We start from the raw sequence: 22893 nt of genomic DNA, 5'->3' as shown, positions 1-22893 counted from the left end.
TATGAGTTATTTGGGGTCAAATCAAATATTTTTGGGGTAATATTTAAGTTGTTTGTGTTATTGTATTAAACTTGAAAGAATCATAAAATGGATGGCTGGATGGAATCGTTGGAACTGGTTTCCTCAAACCCATTTGAGTGGAACTAACTCATCAGGTTTTACAGAGCAGGGTTCACATACTTTGTTATTTTTGCCACTGCAGCTTCCACATACGGCATACCATACCTTGAAGTGGACCCAGTCAACAGCATCGCGAACGTCCTGGAACATGCTCTTGTACGACATGAAGAGGTCGCCGTTTTTAAAGCCGGTTTCGCAGCTGAGGAGGAAGGAGCAGACGCACGCACATATATACGGCTGTTGTACAAGACGAATATTTACAAGAAGGTTTTCCAAAACATTTCTATATTTTTTTTCTTGGTTTGTCTTTTTGCTCGTTTGCTTTTAAATGGGATAGCCTTCCCTTGATGGAGGGGTCCCCAGCCAAACAGGAAAGCATTCTTCCCCTAAAAGACCAACAACCAGGTTTCAGAGGACAAAAACCATGCAACATTCTCAAGAAATGTACAGGACATTGGACACGCCGCTAATACTAGCATCCAATGTTGATTTCACTTTTCTCCCTCTTTCTAAAGTTTTAGTTTTACAAATAGGGAAAAGCAAAATGTATTTATTGACTGCTTGACTTCCATGCAAGCAGGAGTTTCTTTTGTCCAAGGTTGTTTTGAGTCACTTCACATGCAGCGCCCAGCAGCTTGCTGCATGGCATGACATTTATTGTCATAATCAGTTTCGTACCTTGTGTATCGATCACAGTTGGAGAAGAAATCCACTAGGCACGCAAAGAGGTAGGTCTCTAAAAAAATAAAATAACAATGTCCGTCACACAACATCACGCATCGCACACGCTGATATTTTTTGTCATTAGCCCACTCAATTGTTGCGCAAAACACCGTACCTGGCAGGTTAAAGAGTGTGTTGAGAATATAAAAGCGCTCTGTATCATCTCTTTGAATGAACTTGTTTGGGTAGCGCTCTCGGATCTCAGGGCTGGGGAAAATGGAACCCCATTCAGATTAGCTTGTGAGGGTCGTGATGCAGGCACACATACCGTATGAGGCCACAAACCTGACAGTGTTACTAACAATCTTCCTCAGAGACGAGGAGAGATGAATGTTCAGAAGCCTCACCCTCTGAGGAAGTTGAATCCATGGACGCAGACCAGTATATTACCGTAGGCGTCGACCTTCAACAGGTTCCCATACATAGTGTCAAATACAAGGCCCCTGGAAGTGAAAAAAGTACTGTTAACGGCTGTCATTTCTCAATTCAGTTCATTTTATTTGAGACTCAATATCACTTGCCCCGCTGCTCTTTACATTAGCGCTAGCCAAGTCAAGGTCATACAGAGGTCTCAAGAGATGCCAAAGAAGTGAAAGTTGGGCCCACCTGGTAGGAAAGGATGGATCGTAGACAAAGCTGAAGAGCTCCTGTGGGTAACCGATGTAAACCAGCCGCTCCACTGTAAGCTCAAATCCAAGCGATTCATACTCGGGTGATTTATACACTAGAAAGCAAACACGCAATTCTCAGTTAGTCAACAGGACAACGCAATTACAGTTCTATATTTTGTCGTCATTTCTCGAGATTAACATGTACGTACGTATGTTACGCCTGCCCGAAATCGCCCTTCAAAAGCTATTTTTTTCATTAACTCCGATTTGTTGGTTGCTATCTTCTGTCTGCAGCCGTCATCAGCAGTACACAGGTGATAGCAACCCTACATACAAATTGTGGGTCCATTTGTCGTCTATGGCTTTTCGCCCGTCATGTCACACACTTTCTTCCAGGCACAACTAAGGTCAGAGTTCACACATTACAGAAATAGCTGTCCCAGGCCAGAAATGCCAAACAAAACAAAAGCAGAAAATGCTTGCCTTGCTCTGCAGCGCATGACATCTGTTACTTCCTTATTTGGAAGCAGACTCAGGGTTTTTCCTGGCTCAAAATGAGGCAGAGGTGGTATCATCCTGACTATGATGGGTGACTGCCGATACCAGGTATTGGTAACGGTGCCAATACTAGTCTTATTTTAAGGTATCGGTACTCGCGGCAGTGACCTATACCCTTATCGGCCGCCCTCCTACAGCCATTTTACGATCAGGGACTAGAAATTAGAAATTATATGAATACAAAGTTGATATTAACTTTTGCAATCATTAAAAACTCATCCACTAGTACATATTAAATTGTAAATATAGTTTAGCGATGTTGTAAAACACTATTATGTTTAGTGTATATACTGCGTTTTTATGACTTTGGCGATGGCTGGAGCGTGCCACCTCCCAACCATGATCTGTTTCTTCTTCGGTACATTAAAGTTTAAAAAAAAAAGAAAGCTGTTTCTTATTCAGGTTGTTGCTTCAGGACTTTCCGGTGCACTGTTGTTGATATAGCGCCTCCATAATGGCGCAACACTGCAATTGCAGTTAAAGCTAAGCTTTAACATAACGCTTTCCCAGTCTCAATGCATTTATAATGGACATCAATTAGTCGTGAAGTTTAAAAAATGTGTTTAAAAAAGTTATTCAATTAATGAGATTTGTTCAAACACATTATTCTGGACTCAAAAATATGCATTACATTTATACTGAAAATACTTCAAAAACATTTTTTTCATTTAACTTTTATTTAACCAGGTTGGTCCCATTAAGATTAAAAACCTCTTTTTCAAGAGAGACCTGGCCAAGACAGGCAGCAACAAAAGAACACAAAGTTACAGACATACAGTACAGAGTGGGACAAATAAAATGAAATAAAGGTACAAAGTACAACATTTTGGATTAAACGATCAATACAATTGTTCAAACAGCCAAGCTAAAAACATCGACACTGTATGGAAGCTGTTTCCATGTCTTTCAATTTAGATTTAAAAACATTTAAGGACACCAGTTCTTTGAGCTTTAAGTCATTCTGCAGAAGACTCCAGGCTAATGGTGCTGAGTACCCAAAAGTTTTTTTTTACCAATTTCTGTCCATACGTTTGGTACAGAGAACAAAAAGAGGTCTTGCGAACGCAATGAATACTGTCCGGTGCTTCTCTGCCTTATAAAAACACAAAGATAGAGGGGAAGCAGCCCAAGAATTGCCTTATAAATAAAGGTGTGCCAGTGAGTTGGTCTGCGGGTCGAATATGCAGGCCATTCGACCCAGAGAGTCAGAGCTTTACAATTTGTAATAACCCTCAGGGATGCATGATAAAGAGTATCTATTTGATGGAGACACTGCGCAGAGGCATGCATATATAAAAGATCACCATAGTCGAAAACAGGTAAAAAAGTTGCAGCGACAAGACACTTTTTTACATTAAAAGAAAAACAGCTTATTTCTAAAGTAAAAATTCAGCTTTAGCTTTTTTTACAAGGCACAGTACATGCGATTTAAAGTTAAGGGATTCATCAATTAATATTCCAAGGTGTTTTTAACTCCTTCTTCTTTCACTGTATAAATACAGAAGTGACATTACCTGTGTTATATTAGCTAATCATGCTCTAATGCTCTAAGCCAAGGGTTCACCAAGTCCTGCTCCCGAGGTCTAGAGTCCTGCAGGTTTGAGATGTTTCCGCCCACGAGCAAACCTGATTCATATAATCAGCTCACCAGCATGCCTGATAACGATCCTGATCTTATCAAGTGAGTTGGTAGGCGGAAACGTCTAACCTGCAGGGCTGCGGACCTCCTGGACCAGAAATGGCGAACCCTGCTCTAAATGATCATCTGTGTATTTTGGCCACCTTGATGCAGCAATGCCTTGCTCAGTCAAAACACACATGGTATCTATCGGTAAAAGTGATCATGATGTACTGACTAAACACCATGATACGCTACCATACACTTGTACCAAGCACCCAGCTGGCTCTGATGTTATGTATGATCTTGTTATTATGCTTCCATGGCAACATAAAACATTAGATTGAAAGTACAAAGCGACTTCATAAAGTGAAATGATCCACTCCGGATTGTGCTGTGTTGATTCACTCTTTTGATACCAACGCGTTCCTACTGTCTCACGAAGCCCCTGGCCTTCACACGTGCACACGCACGCACATTGTACTTCCATGTGTGTTCGTATCAACACAAGCCAGGCTGTTCTGCACATGAATCAACAAGGACACTTGATCAGGTGTGAAAACGAGCTTTGGCCCAACTTTCAGTGGAATATGGATGAGCAGGTTGATGAGTCCACTCTCATCCTCGCCAACAGTTACATACTTGCCCCAGGACTAAACTAGAACTAAGACGAGGCTCAGAAAAAGGCCGGCGGAGGATTAAAATGCTATCTGACACGGCGGGGACAAGGGTATGTCACATGTTATAAATATAAAATGGAGAATGTGCTTGTGTTGATGGCTGCCTTCCTGGCTCCTGGTGGGTTTGTTTGGAAGGATGGTACAAAAGAAAATAACAAAAGCTAAATGCTGTAGCTTCTGCCCTTTCTGCTTGTATGGTGTCAAATATTACAGTAGCAAGCAAACAAAATGGCCAGGTTATTAACTCATTCACTGCCATTGACGGCTATAGACGTCAAAAATTCATTTGAACTATTTATTTTGTTATCAAGAGTATGAAAACCTAGAATTTTTTTATTGTACATTAACTCTTTGACTGCCAGACGTTTTCAGAAAAGGGATGCTGTCAGTGCCAGCCGATTTAAGCATTTTGACTGATCTTTCAAGGTCCACAGAAAATGTTCTGTTTGGACTATGGAAACACACATACTACCAAATGAAAGATTTCATTAGAAAAAAAAGTTTGTTTCTACCTTATTCCGTTCTTTAGTAATCAACAATAGAAAATGGTTAGTTTCAACCAAATGCGCTTGTTTTGGACCAAAATACGGAGAAATCAAGCTTTTAGTGGAACTATATTATTTCATGCACTCTAGTGAATTTTACACTTCTTTGTGTACATGAATTATGCCACAAACACCTAAATAGTGCTTTACTTCTATAAAACACTACCACCAAGAATGAAAAAGTGTTTTTTGATAGCAAAATACGTTTATTTACATTCAACAGTGTAACAATTTGACAACAATTTGGCAAACTATTTACAAATGTGTGCAACTGTGGTACTATTTACAATTATGTGGATGTTTCAACGACAGTTTTTCTTTTTGTGAAATACTCCCCTGCGTGCAAGAAGACGCAACAGGATTTGCACAACAGATTAGTTTCACTGCGATTGCCTCTTCGCATGCAGAAGCTGCACTTTCTTGCAGGCCGTTTTTTCCGGGGAATAGCAAGTATATACTGCAGTGTGTGTTGCCATAAAGTCTAATATCAGGATCATGTTACGGTTACGTTACGGTGGTGTTACGTCTGGCTTCCTCATGCACTACAGTTGCTATACCGGGTGGTAAGAGATGTTCTGATCCATCTTATCCACTCCATTCATGGTGGCATCGTAGTCCAGAACCAGTGTCTTCTCCGTGATCAGACTGTACCCGCTCCTCCGATGAATATGCATTGGACTCGGGGTACTCTTCATTGTCCGATCGAATGTCCGCTTGTGCAGAAGTACCCGGTCGGCTGCGCGTTTTCCGGCGTTAGCAGCGCTAGCCGGTGAGGCTTACTACGTGATCATAACGGTCGCGTCAAGGCTTCCAACTTTGGCGTCAAGCTCGGAGTCATCATCATCATCGTCGACATCAATGCGTTTTTTAGTATTGATCGATGCTTTCCGTCTTTGCAAAAAATGCTCAAGCGTGAGCTGCTTGCAACCGGTCGCCATTGTTGCTTCATCAGCCATTGTTGTATCATCAGCCATTGTCCCCTCAACACTCTAGCTCCGCCTCACGTCTTCTACTGACGCCCACGGTGGGCGGCCCACCCAACCTTGTGCAAAGAGAGTCATCGCTGCCATCTAGGGGCCAAAACGAGTCATTAAACTAACTAGATCTGCTTGATACTTGATACACAGGCTTTCCTCCACCCGTATCCAAAAAAAACCCCCAAAAAACATAGTAAACGTCTTTTAACGTCCTCGGCGCCCCTCCGTAGGTTTTTGCTAAACGTTTTATAACGTTTATGGCGGTCAAAAAGTTAAGAACAGATATAAAATGTGTGATTAATCGTGAGTTAACTAGTGAAGCCATGCAATAATTATGATTTTTTTTAAATAATCGCCTGATACCCCTAATTTTTTATTAATCAATTAAAAAGAAGAAAAGAAAAAAGAAAAGATAATTAAAAATAAAAAACATTTAAAAAATGAATTTTATTTTATTTTTTTAAGAAAAAAAGAAAATAATATTAAAAATTAGGGGCGTCAGGCGCTTAAATTTTTTCGTAATTAATTGCATGATTTCACTAGTTAACTCACGATTTATATCTGTTCTAAATGTACAATCATTTTTTTCTAGATTTTCATACTCTTGTTAACAAAAGTGGGGGAAAAAGTTAAACTAATACAAATAGTTCGTTAGTTAGTTAGTTAAACTAATAGAAATAGTTCAAATTATTTTTTTACGTCTATAGCCGTCAATGGCAGTGAATGAGTTAAAATGATTTTTCAGTTACAAAGCTCTAAGCCCCAAGTCAAAATGCCAGGGCCGATTATTTTCTGCCAGGTGTTTCTTGCTGTGTTTTAGGTCATTATCCTGCGACTGAGACCAAACTTTATGACACTGGACAACACATTTCTCTCAAGAGTATCTTGATAGTCTTGAGATTTTTTTTATTGTACCCTGCACAGATTCAAGAGTCTGTGCCAGATGCAACAAAGCAGCCCCAGAGCATAACAGTGCCTCCTCCATGTTTCACAGTAGGGACAGTTGTTTTCTTGGTATGCTTCATTTTTGCATCTGTGAACATACAGCTGATGCGGCTTGCCCAAAAGTTCATTTTTTTCTCCTGTCCATAGGACAATCTCTCAGAAGCGTTGTTATGATGCAGTTTGGCCTTTTTGATCATCTCCCATCAAGTCCACTTTGACTCAAACACTGACGGATGATACGACTGCGAACTGACACTGATGTACCTTAACCTTGGATTATTATTATGATTTTGAAGTCAACTTTAAACATTGCTTGACAATAATATGTTATATGTGACCTTACTAAGCTAAACATGACATTCTGATCAATATTACATTTGAGGAATATGAGTTATGAAGCAAAATCCAGCCGTTTTTATCCATCTCAGGGGGCAGCCATTTTGCCAGTTGCTGTCAACTGTTGATGACATCACAGATGCTCAGGGCTTAGGTAACAACCAATCACAGCTCACTTTGGAGCTGAGCTATGATTGGATTTTACCTGAGACCTGAGCAACTGTGATGCCATTTTCACTCGACAAGAAGTGGCAAAATGGCCTCCGTCTGATATTGATAAAAACCTGGATTTTGCTGCTTAACTCATAATCCACTAACACAATAGGAACCAGAATACCATATCAAGACTAGTGGGGCTGCAACATATTATAGTCAATAATTTTTGGGGGGGTTGACTTCTCCTCTGTTTTTCATTGGTTAATATGATTTTTTTTTGTATTATTACTATTATTATTTATTTTACTATTACATTATTACTATCAATTATTATAATTTCACTAACAGAGGGGTGCCAATAATTTTGTCCAGATTGATGCTTTAAATTAGTACTGGTCCTGTTGTTTTTCAAGCTGACTAATCCTGAGCCTGTTTCTGTATTAGAACCACGTCACCTTTTGCAGCTCAATCCTCCATCTGTCTCTCAGCCCCAGCTGTGGTCCTTCAGTAAACAGAGGGTCTGGGCCCTCTGCCCAGAGCGGTAGCGCACACCAATTACATTGCCTTTCCAGCCCCTCCTCTTCCTCCCTGCTCTCGTCATATTCTTCCCGAAGCTCAGGGGCGCTACAAAGAAACCTATTTTAAGAGTTGTTTGCCCTCGGTTACCTCTCTGATCACCATTCTCGCTTTCCCTAGTTCACTGCCAGGTCATTTTCAACATGTTGACCTTGACATGAACAAACCTCAATTTAGCATGTCATTTCATATCTTAAGCTGGTCTTTAGGACTGTCATTTATGAGGTGAGGCCCATCTAATTACATAATCGCAAGACGAGGCTTGCTAAACCATGTACCGGTACCTGTGCGCTATTAAACGACTGATTGGGAGGTATTGGTTTAGAGAAGCAAAGACTTAAAAACAGAAGATTATTTGCAATACTGCAATGTATAATTCGTATTTGACTTTCAGGTGCAACTTTGGCTGACCTGACTTCTAACAGTAGTCTGCCAAGTTATTTGTAGATCTGTTGCTCCATCAAAAGCCGCACCGTCGGGCAGTAATTTTCATACTATTGACAGCAAACTCGACAAAGGGCTTTGGTGTATGGACCGGAAGTGGTGGGACTGTTGCTTACGATGTCGTTAGTTGACTCTCTTGAATTATTTTACTTCTCGTATTTCTCCCACTGACAGGATGAACATGACTAACTCCCTCACGCACAGACACACACAAGCAGGCTTCCATCCATCTATCCATCCATCCATCCGATCAAAAATCAAAATGTCTTCAGTATTCAACAAAAACTGACCTTGCCGTTCCAATACTTTTGGAGGGGACTGCACAATGAACCAGAGGTGTCAAGATTAATTAACAAATGATTCATTATCAAATTAATCAACGAGTATTTTAATAATCAAGTAATTAATTACAGCCATTGTTTAACTTAAAATGGTCCAAATCCTGATTTCAGCCTTTCAACAGTAATATATTATTCTGTTGTTGTTTTTTTAACTGTCCTTCATGAAATAAAAGTGATTATATTTTGTGTTTAATGAAAGTAAGACATATAAACAAACCTAAATGCAAATAAAATTACATCTGAATATTCAATTAATCAATAGAATAATCAATTCTAAAAATATTCAGTCAGTAGTGACAGCCATACACACACCCATCAATGCTGACATTTATACTTGTTTTCTGTGCAGTGTTTCCCACAACATGTTAATACCTGGGCGGGCCACCCAAGTAAACTGGCCGCCACCCACGAAGTTTTCAAAAAAATTTAATAAAAATATATTTAAAAAAAGAAAAAAAACAGATATACCACATGTAACGTTAGTTCACGACGCGTCACTCATTTGTGGATCTCGAGGCTAGAAGAGACGCAAGTAACACGACTGAGAATCCCTGTTTTTAACTTCAAGTTTCATCATTACAGGACTGACGAACCCTTTGGTACACCTGCCACGTGTTCCTCTCTATCACCTCTGGAGGATCAAAGTGCAACTGTGAGATAAGGCTGACTGATGTTAACTTGTTGTTGCTCTCACATGTTGCTCTCAAAAAGAGACATTTAAATGGTTGACTTCAAGAAACATTCAAAGTTAGCTGTAAAATTGAATGTAATGTATTCCGCTGGAAATTGTTTATAGTACCGCATGTGTACAAGTATCACGTATGTACCATAAAAGTTGCTCAACAAAACCTAAATTGATTTAATTTATGCAGATGACCTGGAGCCTATCCCAACTTAAGTAATTGGACGATTATGGAAAAAATACGAATCCCAATTGGGATTGAAATCATCATTACTAAAACGATTTCTTGTTAAGTACAAAATTGCCTTGTTAATATAATGTGAATTCCTCTTGCATTTTCATGCTTAATGAGCGTGATATCACGCTCACTGACAGTCGAATCACATACATTACACGCCAGCAACTAGTGTTGATTTGATCAGCAATTTTTTAATTTAGTCTCAGTTTTAGTCCAATTTCAATCACACTTGTTAGTTTTTATCATAGTTAGGCAACCTCATCCCATTTTTATTTAGTCATCTTTTAATCGACGAATAAAGTTGAGCATTTTAGTGTGTTTTTTAGTTCAAGAAAACGTAATTTTATTCATCTAATTTTTGTCAACAGAAACTGTCAAAACTTTTAGTCTGATCATTTCACCATTTTTTATTTTTTTGTCATCAGATAATATTGAACATTTCCATCTAATCGAGAACATACAATTTTCTCTCATTTTATTTTTTTTTAAAACAACTTCATACACGATTACACTATATCAACAAGTGGCTATTATGACTCCATGCTACAAGCTAGTAAGTTAGCTAGCATTAGTTAGCGGTCGGATCAACATTGTTTGAAGCTGTTGCATTAATGTTACTTTGCACTTGCTAGCGGCAGATTTGAAAGGGGGGTGTCACTGTGTGTTAGTGACAGATTAGCAGACAGGATTTTACAAAATTATAATTTGTCTTTGTTCGTGAACTAAAATGTCCATAGATTTGACGCCAGTCTTTATTAAAATAAGCTACATTTTCGTCTACAAAAATGCATACTTATTTAGTCCCAATTATTGTTTATTAATGGAGGTTTTCGTACGGTGAATAAAGAGTCTTGATGAAAATATTTTTATTTAGTTTTCGTTAACAAAATGAACATTACTTGCAACGCAAGCAACATGGTGCATTCAGGTTGCTTTCACAACGTCGGCAACTTGGAAACGCACCAGTCGTTCTACACATTAATCGTTTTCCTTCCGTTACAACATTTTAAAGATTGTGAGAAGCAAAAACAGAAATCACAATTTTGATGGATTGTCCGGCCCAAACAAACAAGCATTCAGACTATTGACAATTTTGAGTATTGAATTAATTAATTAGAATTAATTAATTAATTAGAAGGGCCAAACCAGGTTTTGAACCCCAAACTCTAGACTAACCACGAAGACACCACACTGCCCCAACAATGAAAGCATTACGTAATAACTATGTAATAACACCTTTATATGCATACATGAAATACAGTATAAACTCCGGGGTCAAAAGCTGACGGCCCCTCCATGGATACGTGATCGCAAACATTGACACTTCGTTATGAGCCCCCATAAAAAGAGTCATGTCAACAGCTGAGCGACTTGCACGCTGAGATGGAACTGCAAATTGAGAGGGTGGGCTATGAGTGATTCCTCTTCTCAAAGCAGTCATCATTCAAGAACTTCACAAACACACGTGACCTACTTAACAAAGTCATTTGGTTATTTTTGGAAGCGTGGCTGAGAAAGTGGGCCTGAGTCATAGAACAACATGGCAGGATAATTTTGGACCAGTTACTGGTCAGCTGGAAAAGTATGCAAACGATCCTGTGTACCAGGGAGTTATGTGGAACGTTCATAACATGTTTGCTGCTCACTCATAGAAACAATGTAAACAGAAGACCTGTTACTTTCGAAAATCCCATTCGACAAAGTAACCATGTTAACTTTATGTCCCAATGTGCAACTATTTACTCTACTAGTTGTTTTGTTTAGGTGTTGGGTGAAGTGTACGTACCTGCCAAAGTGTAATCCATATCAAAGCCAAAGCACTTAATCTTCTCCATTGCCAAGCTTCTGTTGACAAACACTCTAGAGAAGACACACCAAAGTATATGTTACCGGCAATCTCAAACAATAACAGCAATTCTCAGGCACAATGGCAAATAGCATTCTTGGGGGAAAAGTGTTTACTTGAGAATAAACCTTCCACAAGCCAGGCTGCCAGCCAGGCCATAGTGGATGTATTGTGTAGCCACAGGACGCTAATCATGTCAAACTGCCCATTATGTGACTCCGACATTGAGAGCATGGGGATGTGCCATACAATGAGAAAAGGTCACAAAAATCGGTCATCATATTACATACTCACTTTAATGGAGGTAATAGCAAGGGCGGGTGTGCATCTCTCCAATGAGGCACCATGAGATTCAAGGACAGTTCATTTTAAAGTGAAACGACTACAATCAAAACAAATTTTCTGATTCAAATTGGTTTTCATTGCACCCTTAAAAACCTTCATACATTAAAAGTCATGCATTTGACATCTACATCAGCAAAAACCAACAGTTGTCGAGAGGAATCTTACAGAGGGAAGTGACGTTTTTTTAGAGCACAATAAGAAAATAATGTAGATTTCATCAAGCATAGAAATGCTGTTGGGTGCAGCAGAAGAGATGCTTACAAATTGTCAAGCACTTATATTCAAACATTACAATCAAACCGAAAATGATAACTGGATAATATGTTGCTCACAACACTGTACGTATATTAGGGATAGACTGATATGTTTTTTTCAGGGCTGATACGATACTTAGTGGTCAAGGAGGCATAAAAAAAGAGCACAGACTACAACTCTTAACTTTGTTGAATTTTTTTAGCATATGTTTATTTAACAACTTTTTAGATTTGCAAATTATTGGAGTGTTTATTTTTATTCTTGGGCAAAAGTCATCTTTGTTTTCAAATTTTAACAAAATAATTCAGGGACCTCCCAAGGTCATTTAGCATGTCTTAAAAATTTAATAAAAAACTAAATAGCTCCCTATTGTTTGCTACAGTAAAAAAAAAGAAGAAGTTTTTCAAAATGTCAAAATATCTGTAATGTTACAGTTTTACTTATGTTAGCTTTAATTAACTCATTCACTCCCAGTCATTTTCACTGAAGCAATCCCCATCGCTCCCGGCTGTTTTACTGGATTTTGACAGATTTTGCAAGTTCCCACAGAATATTGTGTTATGTTGTGTTGGAAGATAAGCTTTTTCTTCCGCGTGTTCGTTTTTCTTTCGGGTAGTGAGAATGTTGGTTATCTGAATACAGGCTGAAGATCGATGAATAGTTCCTTCAAAGCTTTTTTTTCTACAGAATATTCCGGGCACAAGTGAGTTACAGGTAATGGCTGTAGCATCCCACAAGTGCGAAGATTACAGAGGATTTACAACATTCTTATACCATCTTGAAGGGCGGTACCACAAAGTTTCCAGTAAACAGTTCACAAAGTTGACCGGACATGAGATAATACTCAAGGGCAGAAGACACACTTCAGTTGCTATAAAAATAATACCAAAAGAAAGATTAGAGTCTCCTCTTTCATCAGGAAAAAAAAGTATATTTGTATCTGTTTCCGTTTTGTAGCAATTAGCATTAGAATATAGCTAAGTTTCATCATTATTCACAAACCTGTTTAAAACACTGGGGAAAAGTGCTTTTTTGCAACATGGCCCTGGTTGATCTCTTATACCCTGTTGCCACCTGCTGTCTGTTTTTTGCAATATCTACCATTGCTTAAAACGACCTCTTCAGATCAGAGGCTGCTTCAAAGCCTGCTGTATGCTCTAGCATAAAACTTTATATATATAAAAAAAAAAAAAAGAGTTTCTGTGCAATACGTTTTGGGCACCATGGCGATATTTAAAATAGAACGTTTTTATGCATTTTTGGGAACAAATGAGTTAAAAAAGAAATGAAGAACGGAACTTGGATTGTCTTATAAATATAACTGAAAATTTCAATCAATATTTGCCTGAAGTTAACACGGTTTTATATTGATCTATCAGCCGAATGATTCTTCAAAAAGGCAGATGCCGATATTTGTCAAAATGCTGAATATCTGCAACAATCATTGGTCCGGACGATAATCTGTCTATCTCTATTGTATATGTCCAAATGTTTGTAAGTGATCATTAATCATTGACAATAATCACTGCCTCAGATAAAGCCTTTTTTTGCTGTACCTTACATGTAGTATATATAAAATTGTTGGACAACTTAATGAAATCCAGCATTGGTCAGCTTTAAGACCATTGTCAGAAAAACAAACAATTATAATGATCGTACTTTTTTTTTTTATATTCAATGTATTGTAAATGAAAATGCCATGCTATTGTTGTTAAAGGATCATTAGGTCTTTTGTTAGCATTCATATTCAATTTTAAACTCTAGATTACATAACGAAAAACACCTCTGAAATCTGAGGTCGTTTCCATTTCCATCAATAAATAGAAACTCCCTCTCTGTCTGGTGATTTGTGACAGTCCGCTACTATTTCGAGCAATGGTTTACCACTAAGACTTTGTGACAATCGCTCCAGGAAACAGCTCTACTGTCCTACCTCGTAAATCAGTCCATGGGTGCACAGTGTCCATAGTTATAGACATCATTTACACAGAGCTTTTATGATACACCTCGAACGTCCCCAAATTTGAGACCAATGCCGATGTAAACACTTCATCGATTCATTTACAGGAGATTTTTGTTTTAGTCGTAAAAATTGGAGACAAAGTCAGAATACATCATTCACGTTTTCGCACACTTTTTACTATCTCATTTTTGTCGAAATAAGACACAAATCAGCAAAACGAATGCCAAGTGTCAAGAGGCAAATAAAAAAGTAGAGAATGGCATAAAATTGGATTCAAATTGTATTAATTTGTCGTCCCACATTGCTCATCCAAATCGATAGTAAATACCTTGAAGCAGTTCCGTAGTGAACAAGCTTCCATTTCGATGTTTGTTCAGGAGAGAAGTAGCGATGCATTCTATGTCAAATTAATCCTCACTTTGACTCTCCGACCTGCTCCAGCAGGCCACCACAGGACCCGCAAACAATAAACCCCCCACTCCACCCTCTCTACACCCTCCACCCCCTCTCTCGTTGCTTTCTTACCATTCAGACGTTTTCTGACTTGTTGCAAAAATGATTGTGGCTATTCTACGTCATTCTCTGTTGTTGTGTGCAGTTAGTCAGAGTTGTTGTTCTGTGGCATGACATTTATGGGCCTTCAAAGACATCCAGAACAGTCACAAGTTGGGCAGAACCAAACAAGCAACACTCAAATCATCAATGCTACTCTCAAATAGTGGAAGGGGTCGTGGAGGATATACTGTACTTGCCCTCACAACACAGACTATTGTAGTCAGTTGAATTTAAAAACAATTATATTAATAATACTAATACTAATACTAATAATAATAATAATAGCAATTATTAATTAATCAATCAATTCAAATAGCTGACAGTTAAAGGCAACGTTTTAACATTTTTAGCATTCTTAACTAGGGATTAATCGTCCGGTTGATCTAATTGGCCAATTTTAGCTCTTCATCAGTCAGCACAAATTGTCTGATTTATTTATTTTGGGCTAATTTGTCAGTTTTTTTTAAATATATTTTTATTTTGTACATATTAACACATTACAAAATAATAATAACAATAATATTTATAGTAATAATAATATTTCACATATATATTAATTAGGGATGCATGATAATGCAATTTTCCAAACCAATAATTGTGCCGATGCCAATAACCGATAAGTAAGTCGATAATTGTTTGCAAAATTAACTTGAATACAAATATACTTTCGAGTCCTACTATAAGTACGAATACATCGAAACATTGTGTAACACACCATGAAGCTGAATTTCATTGATATCTCTGCTTCAAAGACAACCAGTAACTCATTTTGAGTTTGCCAAAACAAAACAGTCATGTTTTAAAAATACAACACAAAAATGCGAGGGCAACATTTTGGGGAGACACAACTTGAGCCACAACCACAACAGATGGACAAACGCTGCAAGTCTATTATTATCGGCGGATTTCTTTATTATCTGGTTTATGTTTGACGTCAAATTGGTCGATAATTGCCGATAATTATCTGCCACTGATATTATCGTGCATCCCTAATAATAATAATGATAATAATAATAATTATTATTATTATATAAACTAAAAACATAAAAATAATGAAGTGGAAAAAATACATTTTAAAACATATGTAAAGGACACAGCATTGTAATTCATATCTTTATTGTCATAAGCAGGACTAAAAAATAAGTAATTTTATTTATTACTGTATTTTATTTTATTTTATTTTTTTAATTAATCATCATGTTAGTCAATTATCAGAATTTTATTCTGACAAATATCAGAATAGGCACAACCTCAAAAAAATTTCTTTTGGGCCCAACTCTTGTCTTAAGATACAGTAAAATAGTTTTGTATGAATTTTAAAAAGTCAAACCAATAACAAATATCCGTCCATTCATTTTCTTTACTGCTTATCTTTGCTTTCAATCATGTCTACGATCAGTTTTATGAGACAAAGGCCTTTTAAATTACGAGATGATTAATCCAACTTGATGACTTTAACTAGACACCTTATTATCTCACGTAGGACACTGTGCACATGTGAGCATTTCACAGAATTTGTTGTCACCTATGGGAAAGGTTCATTAAGCCGATGGATGTTCCAATCGAGATCAGCGTGGCTCCAGTATGTTTTGAGTCAACAAAGCTGTGTTTATTTATGTGACAAGAGTCTCCCATAGTGAAACAACTTTGTAAACCAACCACAAAAAGTACACTAGCGCTTAGAATGTCATGCCGTTTGTTATTCTACATAATAGCCTACCAATGAAGCTTCACTTTGTGTCATCACCCTTTGTGGATATTTTTAATATCCATAACAATCCATGATACGGTCCTAACACAACGGGTTAGCGTTGAGTGATTTCCATAACAAAATACGGCCAATTTGTAACAGTTTGCAGCTTTGCATAAGCATCAAGTAAATATGCTAAATTGTCATGACCTCAAAAGTATGTCATGTAGCTACGATAGAGTTTTATATAACAACAAAAAAAATAAAACCACACCCAAGGAACACAATCCATGACACTAACGCTAGCCAAACCTGCTCAACATCCATCCATCCATCCATTTTCTGAACCAACAAGTTAACTAAACTTTATTGCACCATTTACTGACTACTCAATGTAAATGCTGCAATGCTGAATCAACTAATGATGCGCACTAACTAATAAAGTTAGTAAAAGTTAGGTAAAAGAAAAATAAATTCCACCCCACACCTAGATTGAAAGGTGTCATACTGAGTTTGACATTCTATGTAATTATGTGACTTAACTGCTGGTCCAAATGACTCAAAGAGGAGGTTCAAAAAAGGAAATGCTCTTTCTCTTTTATGGATTGAATCACCGCACCGTATTATTTTCATATGTGCCTCTGCAATTTATTGTGACATATATTGTGAACACTAAATTGAATTGAAGATTAAAAAAAAAAAGTCATTTAATAATGTAACTACTATTCACTTTATGTTAAGAAGGGATTTGGTGGGAAATAAATGCTTGTAAGATCAGTAAAAAGTGATCAAATGCACGAAAAGAACAACCCTATTTAGCAAGAAACATGAAGCCAACATTAATTGCTTTAGTGAGTCACGTTAAGTGGCTGGATCTCGCCCCTGGGTCTTCACTCTGACATTAGAGCATTAAAACAAGAGTTACTTAAGAGAACACCTTCAAGCCAGGAATACTGTGTCAACATTCTAGGCAAAGTGCATGCTAGATCGAACCGTGGGTAGCGGAGAAAGAAGTTTCTTACCTATGGTAGGGCTCTCGTCTGTATTTTTTCATTGTTATTCTGTCCATGTTGGCAGGCAGGTCTGCATAATTCTGCAGTCTGTCACTCCATGAAGTGGTCATCTTTAGTCTTCCGGTGTCTGAGGAGACAAGTTAAGAGAAATGAGACAGGCCCCGTTTCTGTACTACATGTTTACCTTGCACACACAAACCGCTGTGGGAACCTGAACAACGACAGCAAATGAACTGTCGGATCATAAAACTTTTCAACTCTACAGGCAATTCTATACAACTCAATTCAAGGTTCATTCAAAGTCCCTTTCTATTTTGACAAGAAAACTTCAGTTACATACAAATCCTGAAACATCTGAATAATAAAATAAAAAATAAACTTGTTCACTCCAGTTATATAATATGACCTAAATCCAATGCACGTTGTCTCCAGTTCCAATCCACATTTGATCAAGGAATGATCAAACATATTTCCTTAGTCCAACTGCCTTTAAACTTGAGGAACATTTTCGTGCTACCTTTTTTCCCCAACAGTCCGCAGGTAGTTCAGTTCAGTGGCTCTTAACCTAGGTTCAATCTAACCCTAGGGGTACAGTGAATCAGTCTTAAGGGGTCGGCGGAGGTCAAGAAACACTACAGACTCAAATGATTCATAATGATACACCCAGCTTGGCCACCATTGACTGCAGATGATCACGCTACATTGCTTGGCCAATCTGTGCTGCAGGGAATTTGGCGCGCTCAGTAGTCGACTTGCGGCTGTCGTGATGGTACGTAGATTATTGTAATCCCTTCATACTTCAACTATGTCAACAACAAAAAGAAAGTGGTCCGATGAATACGTGCAATATGAATTCACATGTACAACGGAACGAAATGGTGTTCCACAGGGTTCAATTCTGGGGCCTCTGCAGTTTTCATTGTATCTGCTTCCGCTGGGTTCCATCTTAAGAAAACAGCGGTGGTTGTTTTAGTTGTGTGATGGGAGCTACTAGCTGTCTAGAAAAACTAAAGGAACACTTCTTTAAGCTGCATGAAGATGTGGAATACAAGAACATAACACTTTCTTAATTCACGGTTAAAAGGCTACCCGGCTCTTCCTGTTCATTTTTTTTTACTAGTAGTAAACCTTTTCTGCTTTTCTCTTTTTGCATTGGATTTCTACGTGCTGAGCAAATCTATTCACGTGCATGTTTCAAGACTGCATGAGAAGTTTGCGGTCGAGTCTTGCTGCTCATTTACAAGCCGGCTGCCATGAAGCAAGGTTTGACCTTACAAGAAGCAGTCGTGCAGTTCTTAGATGAGGACGAGACTCCCGTTAGTGCTGACTCTTCTAAAGAGACAGGAGGGATGAGAGGAAGAGTTCCCTCTGAACACAGAGAGGCCTTGAGCTTGGTCTCAGAAGAGGACGAGAAGGAAGAGGAGCATGAGGTTATCACCACATGTTGATCAAGACTGATCTTTGGGTGAAGATGAGTTTCTGTCACCTTGAATGAAGCGCACTGATTGACTGGGATCACAGTTTATCACTTGAATGTGTTCTTCACACACAGTGTTAGCATGAATATAAAAGTTGATTAAATCACAGCACATAGAAGATACTTAAGAAGTAGTTAACACTAAAAACAAACAAGGAATGGCCTGGTGTGTCCTCAAACGGGTCTTGTCTTGTAAAGGGTAATCAATTACCGGTAGCTTGAACAAAAAATACGACTTTTTTTTTCTCCAATATGTAAAACTATAAAAAGGTATGCCTCGCCACTCACCCGTGTGAGGTAAGAATCTCTAACCTTGTCAGTGTTATTTCTGGCAACGTATGCAAACAAATCAACCAATTAGCTACTCAACGGCAAGACATGTATTAATATTAACAATTTAAAAGCTACAGTACTAAGCTGACTTTTTGTCTCCGTAATGGCATTAAGATGCATAGATGCTGATTAGACATTTTTATTAAACTATACCTTACTCTACAAGCGCGCGTGTGAGTGCGTGCATGTGTGTGTGTGTGTGTGTGTGTGTGTGTGTGTGTGTGTGTGTGTGTGTGTGTGTGTGTGTCTTAAGTATGTCTTTCTGTGTGTCCACTTTATCTAATTTAAAACAAGATAATAGTTGCATAACTTTAAAACAAATCTTTGCACAAAAGATTTGTCACAGGCCTGCAAATTTTAAATTAGCAATAATAAAACTTTATTTTTATTTTTTTTAAAAAACATTTTAAGGGGGTGTCCTGATTCGGATATCGGTCTGCTATCAGCCAAAATCAACATCCAAAATCTCCGATATTAGCGCTAATATACAAGCAATTCATTCCAGACCCTGCTTTATTAGGGTCATTTTTCAGGATCCTTTAATTAATTTTATATTTATTTTATTGAAGTGCAGTGCATTTTTAGTTATTATTATTCTATTAACTCTTTTTTTCAAATGTATGTAGTCTAAATGTTTTGAATAAATGGCTCATATTGTGTCTCATACCTACTGTTGCTGATTTTGCTTGAATAGCATCAAATGCTCAAGTCTCTTCAAACAGTTCCTACTAATGATGACATAATTAATGAAAGCATGTAACATTCCTGCTGATATCGCATGGGATTGATATCGATATTGTATCGGCAATCAAGAAGTTGTCTCGGGACACCCCTAAAAAAAACAATTTATTTTTGTGTTGAAGGTGAAGTAAGAGCCCGTGACCCTTGAAAGGAAAAGCTGTTAAGAAAATGGATGGATGGATGGATGATGAAGTAAAAGTAATGTCAAAATTTGAAAATGAAGTTTAATATTACGCATTAGTTTTATCTTTTTTATATATAATTTTAATCTTTATTTTAATGTTTATATTACGTCATTATAATGTTACCCGTTGTCTTATGTCTGCACCAGTCACCGAGACAAATTCCTAGTAATGTGAAATTTATTCAGTTGCATGGCAATAAAAACTATTGTGATTCTGGAGAATTTTTTGTTTTACAAAAACAGAAGTTATAGTGTTGTGTGATTTAATTACCCTCCAAATGTGTTTACTTAGGCATACTTATTGTGTACATATGTTGAAATTCAAATAATATTTTTCAAAGAAAATTTTTCTTTTTCTTGTAACCTGGCAAGAGCCAGATTGATAATGTGGAGAACTCTTTTGAGTGATTCACACGATCAATCTGGCACTGCTCCAGTGTGATTTGGTCGAGAAAGGTGGGACATTCGGTAGAATATTTCAAGCTGATTGGGCAATGCCGCAAATTGCGCAAACTTTTGTTCTGACCAATTACGGCAGCGGATGAAAATGTTGTCATTGTTGTTGTCATAGTTTAAAAAAAAAAGCACAAACATCTTTCCCAGCTAAAAATGCATGAAGCACCTCTTGCTGTTCTTCATTCAACAACGAAATAGTGAGTAATTCTGCGAGAACATAATTAATTGCAGCGTCCATGCATTTGTCAATGTTAGGTTTGTTTGTTTGTTTCCCACGGCCTCTGCGCTTCTTGTTTTTGTCACAGCCGCACAACACAATCTTGCTTAGTGATTGGTGGTTCAATCAGCGGGCTCAGTACAAGATGGATTCTCTGAGGTTTGTGAACTCACAAATACCGCAAGAATTCATCTTGCAGGCAAGGTTAGAGATCTTTCCACATGCCTCCTATTATTTAAGACATGTTCTGTACTCTTAACTAGTCCATCAAAGAGGCACTGTAGACACTGTATGCTTGTCCGACATAAGGCATCCAAATGCTGTTCTCCATTTATGACAGAAATGAACATCTGTGCCAACTCAAACATGTACTAAAGACCTGCGAATGTAGCTAGGTTGGAAATACCTTTAAGTGCACTGTCAACTCTTAATTGCATGAACATTTGTGAGCCTTTGTCTTGTTGATAGCAATTAGTAAGTTGTTTTTTCTGGAATCTGGAGGAGAGGGACTGCATAGCACAATCGCTTAAATCAGCTTTCTTGCGCGAGTGTCAGCACACCGCAGATGAGACACAATTACGGAGCGGCACACATCAACATTTGTTTTTGGTTGGGGGGGTTTTCTTTCACATTTTTACGCAGACGTTTGATGTGCATCAGCATGTATGTGAACAACTCCAAACAACTACCGGGCTGCCGTCATTTTTAGCCAATACCCTCAGGACACCTGAGTTTACACTCTGACCAGGGTTCGCTGGTGTCAGATGGGAGCTCAGGTTTAGGAAGATACAGTATGTCAGAGCATTGCAGACGACAAGCCCGCACTAACGCAAACAGGCTTTGTAGCACTTGTACAATATAGCGCCGTTGATATGCGCTACGACAGCGTACCGTACCTCTGAAACCCGACTGCCGATGTTGTGCAACATAAAATATCATTTATGAACTGCACTGACGGCCGGAGTGGAATGAACTCGACTAACAAGAAAAACATAATCGCTTGACTACCAATTTGCGAAACTAGCTAACAGTCCGCTAAGCTCTCCTTGTTTGACATTGATGAAACCAGTAGCCGAGGATGTATTAGGCAAGCCTAATAACACATTATCTAAACGGAATAACAACATCAGCCAATAAGGGTCGTGGCAGGTTTCGCCGGGTTTAAGTTAGCTGTTATTATCATTACTGTACTCACCACTGATATATCCTGTGTCAAACAACTGCACCGCCACTCGGTCTGAGCATGCGCCTTGAGCAGCGTGAAAGTATGAGAAAGGTTGTGTATCTACGGAGAAAGATGAAGTCAGACCCCGGATTTGTGCACGGTGAGGCCAAGCAATAGATTTTCTCTCTTCAGTTGACGGCTCGGTGGCGATTCTGTCTCTGTCCCCCTCTCTCTCTCTGCTGCCAGCAAGAGGAAGGCATATTGAGAGGGAGGGATCTCATTCTGTCTTTCAAGAGGAGGCGGGGTCACTTGTCATCTTGGCAAAGGCGTCTTTACAACTAATAAATAACAATAGTACTGGCTGTAGCAACATCAACAATATAATAGGTCTAGTGGTTAGCAAATTTGCCTCACAGTTCTGAGGTTCGTTTTTCAAATCAAGCCTTTCTGTGTGGACGAGATCGTTCCTGTCGAAGTTATTTTTTTGACTAACAGAAGACAGTTTGTGAAGCTAAGTGATTTGTACTCAGCATGTTTACTTCGGGTGTCCCCCAGGGGTCAGTGTTGGGGCCCATTTTTCCCTCTCGTCTATCAATAATTTATGTATGCGTTAAAATGTATTTGATTTGCAGACGATACTACGCAGCAATGTACAACTCCTAATACATGACATAAATATTGAATTAATAAAAGTAAAATGTTGGTTTAATATAAATTGACATTTGCATTACATTTGGGTTAAACTAAAATAATTTTGTTTGGGAGTTGTAAAAATAAACACATAAAATAAATAAATAAATATATTTTTTTAATCACAGATCCAATCAGATGAGGTGATTGGGTGAACATTGACAGAGTTACTAAAATCAAATTCTTAGGGGTGACAATAGATGACTAAATTGACTGGCAACCATATGTCAGGCAAATACCAGTCCAAAGTATCAAGAAGCATAGTGTATTAAAATCATCAATCACTCTGTATTCACTACTGTTCATATCAAGAAGCATAGTGTATTAAAATCATCAATCACTCTGTATTCACTACTGTTCAATAGTTTTTCCTTATTGCTGGCTTTAAGACAGAATCTTCTGTATCACAATTT

At 38.1% G+C, this 22893-nt stretch overlaps 1 protein-coding gene and 1 long non-coding RNA gene across 2 annotated transcripts in view; one reads left to right on the top strand and one right to left on the bottom strand.

Annotated features, from left to right (window-relative positions):
- nt5c2b (5'-nucleotidase, cytosolic IIb) overlaps positions 1–21965 on the bottom strand; it is a 31327-nt gene extending 9362 nt beyond the window's left edge. Inside the window, exons 1-8 of the mRNA XM_086081902.1 lie at positions 21821–21965; positions 17227–17344; positions 11337–11410; positions 1450–1567; positions 1191–1286; positions 959–1050; positions 799–856; positions 226–319 (exon numbers count right to left, since the gene is read on the bottom strand). Coding sequence (XP_085938028.1) covers positions 226–319; positions 799–856; positions 959–1050; positions 1191–1286; positions 1450–1567; positions 11337–11410; positions 17227–17327 — 633 coding nt within the window. The 5' untranslated portion in view covers positions 17328–17344; positions 21821–21965. The remainder of the gene's footprint in view (positions 1–225; positions 320–798; positions 857–958; positions 1051–1190; positions 1287–1449; positions 1568–11336; positions 11411–17226; positions 17345–21820) is intronic.
- Positions 4016–7181, top strand: LOC147170100 (uncharacterized). The gene is made up of 3 exons (XR_015095836.1): positions 4016–4360; positions 6757–6846; positions 6925–7181. It is a non-coding gene; the product is annotated as an uncharacterized LOC147170100 (long non-coding RNA).
- Positions 21966–22893: the final 928 nt, after the last annotated feature.

Source organism: Leptonotus elevatus, chromosome 8 (assembly GCF_054856555.1).
Source record: "Leptonotus elevatus isolate MCC_2025b chromosome 8, RoL_Lele_1.0, whole genome shotgun sequence".
NCBI lineage: Eukaryota > Metazoa > Chordata > Actinopteri > Syngnathiformes > Syngnathidae > Leptonotus > Leptonotus elevatus.
This window is presented reverse-complemented; position numbering and strand designations above follow the sequence as displayed.